The 6,475-nt window shown below is 32.5% G+C and overlaps 1 protein-coding gene across 1 annotated transcript; it reads left to right on the forward strand.

The window, feature by feature from the left end:
- Positions 1-5,173: 5,173 nt before the first annotated feature.
- LOC136070068 (uncharacterized) lies at positions 5,174-6,103 on the forward strand. Its single transcript, XM_065779419.1, has 2 exons — positions 5,174-5,787; positions 5,896-6,103. The coding sequence occupies exons 1-2, from the start codon at positions 5,174-5,176 to the stop codon at positions 6,101-6,103; spliced, it is 822 nt and encodes a 273-aa protein (XP_065635491.1).
- The last annotated feature ends 372 nt before the right edge of the window (positions 6,104-6,475 follow it).

The raw sequence follows: 6,475 nt of genomic DNA on the forward strand, positions 1-6,475 counted from the left end.
CCGCGGGTGGTCCCCCCCCCCCCCGGTCCCCCCTTGCAGTGAGGTTTTTCTTCTTTATATTCCCCTTCTTCCATTCATCTCAGCCCTCCACATGTAGATCAGATTACTGGTTTTGATTTTTGTCCCATCAACACCTTCCTAACGTCTTTGTGGGTAGCTGTAAGACTTAATATATTTCTCAGCTTTCCTTTGTCTTATCCCCCTCTGATGCTTATCCTTACTAGTATGATTGTTTTGTGCCTTATTCTTAACGAAAGGTCGAACCTTTGACCTCTACTCTATTTAGTTGAGGAGGTGTTTCTCCTTAGACTACACTCCTAACCACTTATGGCTAGACTTCTTCCATGGGCTACTAACTTGTATGTTCCTGTTAGTATCTACCTGTCCTCGGATGACTTAATGTCCTTGGACACGGCCCATGGCACAATATTCATTTCTGGGCCCTTTATCCCTACAATAAACATATATAAAAAAAAAATTAAAAAAACAAAAAAAAACAAAAAAAAAAAAAAACAAAAACACAAAACAAGCTCAAACCAAACTAGCCATATTTAAGGAAAAAAGGAAAAAGAAAAAAGAAATAGAAGAAGAAGAAGAAGAGAGCTCACCAATTAATTTTCCTTATTTTAAGGCTTTTAGGTAACCGTATTAAATATTAAGTATTACGTCTACAATATTTTTATAATAAATCTTCAGCGATATGTTATTAATGGTTCTAATTTGAATTCACCACTGAAATTATTTTTTCTTCACCAATAATAGTCAATAATAACTTGCTACTTAAAATTTATTGTGAAAATATTGTGAGCATAACATTTTTTTAATATTAAAAGAGAGATGCTATATCCACAACATTTTTATAACATTTTCACAACAAATCGTAGGTGGTTAATTGTTATTAGTTCAAATTTGAGCCTAACACTAATATTACTTTTTTGCTCCAATAATAACAACTAGTAATAACCTGCTATTTAAGATTTATTGTAAAAATATTGTAAAAATATTGTGGATATATCATTTCTCACTTAAACTCAAATTTTTGGCTTGTTAAAGAAAAAAAGTTGAATAAACCATAAAGTGCTGTAGCTGGAGCCATTAACTCTTTTTATATAGTTAGTAGATAGGAGTAGAAGTAGAATTAGAAGTAGAAGTAGATCAGTAGAAGTGGAAATTGGAAATCACCAATAATGCGGTCAAACTGGGCGTGCTTCATTTTGTTTCTTTTATATGTAAATTTATATGAGTCTTTCTCAAAAGTAGGTTATGCCAATCTGTTTCTCAAAAAAAAAAAAAAAAAGTTATACCAATCATGCACTGCCAGATCACCAATTGAGAAAGTAAAAGAAGAAATCAAAAAAGAGAAAAAAGTTTCACAGGACAAAGAAAACCTCTTAGTACATCAAACCCTCTTAGAATGCCTATTATTATTTTGAGAGAAAGAAAACTTATTAACTTAAATGACAATAAATTAAAAAAAAAAAAAATTAAGATGAGGAATATTGGAGAGGAAACTAGCTTTGGTAAGACGAAACTGTCTTTATTGGTATGCTTCGATTGTTTTGGAGCTTTATGTCTTCCTTCTCATATATAATAAGGTAAGAGATTTTCCATCATATCAATTTGGAGAAATTTTTTTCAATCCACTATGTAAAATTTATGAGCTTACTATAATATATTTTTACTAACATACTTTAAAAAAAAATTATAATCAATACTTTATTCAATAATTATTTGACATTTTTAGATAACATAATAATTATGTGATTGTTTTAGATGACTAATAATATATATATAGGTAGATGATTATCCAAACCATTTGGAGAGATGGCTCCTACTCAACTACTAGACTGTCTAGATATTCATGAACTTTTTTCCCTTGTGGGCTCCCATGCGTGGGACCTGCGACGGTGAAAACATGTTGCCTATCTCAGTATAGGCAATTTTTTTCCCTACGGCGGTGAAACCCAGTGTTTTTTATTTTCACTTCTCTCAACGCTATCTCTCCCTCCCCTCTCTCCTTCACTCTTCTATCAACATTCTTTGTAACCATGGATGACCTCACTGGTAAGTGGGCCCGCCTCTCCCTCAATACACGTGAAACTCAAACAATTCCTTTGGCCCCTGAAGTGGAGAACAATAACAGAGTATTGGTGGCTAAGCTCTTCACAAAACGCCACTTACTTTCCTTTAAAAAATAAGTTAGCACCGTCACCATCAATTTTCACTTTCTCAGCCAACCAAGAACCTGAGGAGAACACAGAATCATTTTCTTGAGCCCATATATATATGGTACTCTTAGGTCATTACACTAATTAACTAAAGTGTTTTCTTAAAAAGATCTAACAAGAAGGAAGTCGTCAATTAAAATGCCATTTATTTTTTACCTTGTAAGTGTATGCACGGAATTTGGGACAAGCAACATCATCTAACAAAAAATTAGTATATTTTTTGAGCATCTTCAAACTTCAATAGGATCTTTATATAGATTCTTCTATCCATTTTGGAAAGCAAACCCACGAACCACTTATGACAATGGTTCTGAGATGCTAAGTTGCATTGCATTTATGATTTTCCCTCTACAGCAAGGCTTGGTTGACTTGCTTCAAATTTTGTTTTGTTTTTGTTTTTGTTTTTTTTTTTTTTTTGCTTTTTTTTCTCTGTTTTATTTATTTATTTAATGTGTGTTACTTGAATTTGGAGTGAAATTTTGGCCATTGTTTATCGTCATGGATGGGAACAACCAAATCTGACCCACCGATCAGGTGGGGTTGATTTTGGGAAGAAAATGGTAGGTCGGTAATAGATCGGGATAAAAAGGAAAAGATAATGGACTAAATAATATTAGTTAAATGAAATAGAGAAATAATAGAGAACGTTGTTGGAAATGTATTTCGAAAAAATGTTAGTTGAAATAGAGAAAATGGTTTTATTTACCCTGGTGAAATTTTAAAGGGATCTCCTAATCATTAGTAAAAATTGATATAATTTTTTAAAAAAAAAATATTTGACACAAAAAACGCTAGCAACCACAATTTTTCAAACGATTCCAAAAGTTTCTCACTTACCACTCTATAAATGTATTAATTAATGATTAACATACGCTGTACTGAAAAACTTGATATCACCGTAATTTTCAAATTGAGTCAATTATTGACAAAACTGAATGTAAACACAGTAAAGCATAGTAATAAAGTATTTTTTTTTTTTTTTATAAATTTAATTATTAGATAGTTAGAATAATAGAGGGGGAATTGAATCATGATTCTCGTAAAGGAGTGTCGACAATGCCGACAAGGTACACAACTCTTGAGTTTTTAAAGTTGATGACGTAATAAACAAAAACAAATCTCTTTTCAATTCATTTTTATTTCTAGGGTTTATAGCATATTGAGATTATAATAGAAGATAATTACATTGCATATCGTATTGTTGTTCATTGCCTTTTGTAATAATAAATCAATATGCTTATTTTGATAAGAAACGCGCACACTTAATCACCGTTTAAAGCACTTTAAAATTAAAAGCATATCGCGGAATATTATCGCATTGATCATTCAACTGTATACACTTCTTTTCGTGTGTATTATAGTTAACTAATTGTAACGGTTTATCAGTTATTGTAGAGTATATATTAAATAAAACAATATATTTTGTTAAGTATTAATCTAGGTAGTTATAGTGTATAAAAAATGTATATTGTAGAATTCTCCATTATTCTACCTATTTTTCCCTCCTAAATTTTGGTTAAATTTTAAAGAGACTATTGGAGATGCTCCAAATCATTAGTTTGGATTGGTATAATTTTTTAAAAAGCATATTTGTCACATACAGCATTAGCAACCTTAATTTTTCAAAAAGATTCCAACCATATTTGTCACATACAGCCTTAGCAACCATATTGACAAACTTTATCTCACAATAATTTCCAAATTGAGTCAATTACTAACTTAAATTATTTTAAACACAATTAAGCATAGTAATAAAGTGAGTTTTAATTTGGGGGGAGGGTGTGGGGGGGAATTGAATCCTATTCCTCATTTTATAGGAAGGGCCGACAAGGTACACAACTCTTGACATCTTAAAGTTGACCACGAAATAAACGAAAATCAAAACTCTTTTAATTTCAATTCGTTTTTATTTTTAGGGTTATATAGCATATTGAGCTTATAGTAGAAGATAACTACATTGCAAGTCGTATCACCGTTCATCCCTTTTTGTAATAGTGAAGCAATAAAAAAAAAGTTGAATTAGACTAAGTTATACATAAAGAAGAAAGAATGAGATTTTAAAGAGCTGTACTGTAACTAAGAAAATGAACTAACTTAATTTAGAATAAGCCGTAAGAAGTGTGCATACTTAATCACTATTTAAAATACCTTCCAATTAAAAGTAAAGTGCGAAATATTATTTTGTGGATCATTCAACTATATATACTTTTTTTTTTTGTATGTATTATACTTAACTAATCTTAACGGTTTATTAACTAATCTTAACGGGTTTTCAGTTATTGTAGAATATATATTAAATTAAACAATATCTTTTGTCAACTATTAATATAGGTAGTTACAATACATAAAAAATTTTATATCATAAAATTATAAATTATTTTGCATATATATTTTTAAGCTTCATATGAATTTTATTTCTTCTTCTATTTTGTTACAAAATCATTTTTTTTTTTAATTTCTTCTTGCAAGTGCCAAGGATATACAGTTGATTCTAGCTACTATTTTGGAACCACTCCAAGAGATTTCTCCCCATAATATATGATTTAGTGTGTCTGAGACAAAGAGACAATATATGTCCGAGAGAATAATCTAATACTTAATATGTCTGAATACCATCATTTAAATTTTTTTTTTTTTTAAAGATAAAAGATAAAAGAAAGATATATGGGAGGTTGCATGAAACTTCCCTAATCTGCAAAGCACCAGGTCCTCTTCATGTTTTTGGCAATTGTTGAAACCTCGTGAAACAAAACAAAACATTCAGATTTGATATATACAACTATGTTTCCTTATATTGAAACGTTGCAATGTTTGAATGAAACTTTCAGCCTACAATTACACCCCAAAACTACATTCCATCTCACAATATACACAAACAAACACCCTCTTCTCTGCACAGAGACATAAACACAGTTCATTTCTCTCAAAGACCTCTCCACAGCCACATGGACTCCTCACAATCTGTTGATGCTGCAACTCATGTCACTGACAGGGTTCTCTATCGCCGTCTGGTAGAGATTGGAGTAGATGCAGAAGAGTCCATGAGGATCATGGCGTTTTGGATGTGGGTAGAGGCCCAAGGGTTTATTGAACTGGTCCCTAAGATATCTGCCAACAATGACCAGCTCTTGGCAATGGTGGCTGATGAAACCAAGGCCATTCTGGCCGCTCTTGACCCCAGTTCCACCACGCCAATTACTCAAAATCTCTGCCCTATCACTTCCCTGATTTTGTACCCCGTCTCGGTCGAGGAAATCTTTGGGGACAAAGACCTCGTCTCCGAAGGTGTCTCTGAGGTTCACAACCAAGTTTGTGGTGTTCTTTTCAAGGATGTGTTTGAAGAAGGAGACAAGAGTGGAAAAACTGAGAGTAGTGTAACCGAAGTTGGGGAAGGTTCAGGCAAAGACGGGAATGAGGGCAGTGGGAAAACTTTGAACCCTTTTGCCAAGGAATGGGATCCTGCCGTAGAGCGTGCACCTGAGGAAGATAGGTGTTTGTTCCTGACTTTCTCTAATGGCTATCCTCTCAGTGACAACCAAATTGTCGAGTTCTTTAACCAGTAAATTTTTTCTTCTTCTTCCATTTTCTTCTTTTATTATATAGATTAGTAAATGCTCTGGATACATTTTTCCGTAATATGGTCGTCTTTGTCTTATAATGTGAGCAGGAAGTATGGTCCTTGCGTTGAGAGGGTTTACGTGCACAAGCCAGATCCAAATGCACCTGCTTTGTTCGGGAAAATCGTCTTCAACACTGCCTTGGTTACAACTATGATCATGAGTACACTTCATCAGGCTAAGTTTAACGTCGAAGGCAAACCGCTTTGGTGTAAGCGGTTTGATTTATCTAAGAAACATGGCGGCGAGCAGAAGTGATTTTACATCATGCCATCATGTTTAATTTGACTTGTCTGTCATGGTATTAGACTCTTCAGTGTATTCCATGACTTCGAATAAGTTTATTTTGTTTTTTATTATAAATGGTGAAGCCATGTGTTTATCTATTTGTAACCCACAGTGAATGAAGGTATATTACCAAGATGATTTTAGAAATTTCAAATCATCAACTATAATAATATTGTTTGTTTTAATATCAAATTGAGTCTTACATTTAACTCACCATAAGTATTGCACATGTACGATGTGATTTTATTATGTGATACACTATAAAGTATATTAACGTTATTAATATTTGTGTTAAGTGAAACTATATTAATAAAGTGAAATTTTTTTTTTTTTGGGGGGGGG

The sequence above is a fragment of the Quercus suber genome, unplaced genomic scaffold, assembly GCF_002906115.3.
Source record: "Quercus suber isolate HL8 unplaced genomic scaffold, Cork oak 2.0 scaffold_207, whole genome shotgun sequence".
Classification (NCBI taxonomy): Eukaryota; Viridiplantae; Streptophyta; class Magnoliopsida; order Fagales; family Fagaceae; genus Quercus; species Quercus suber.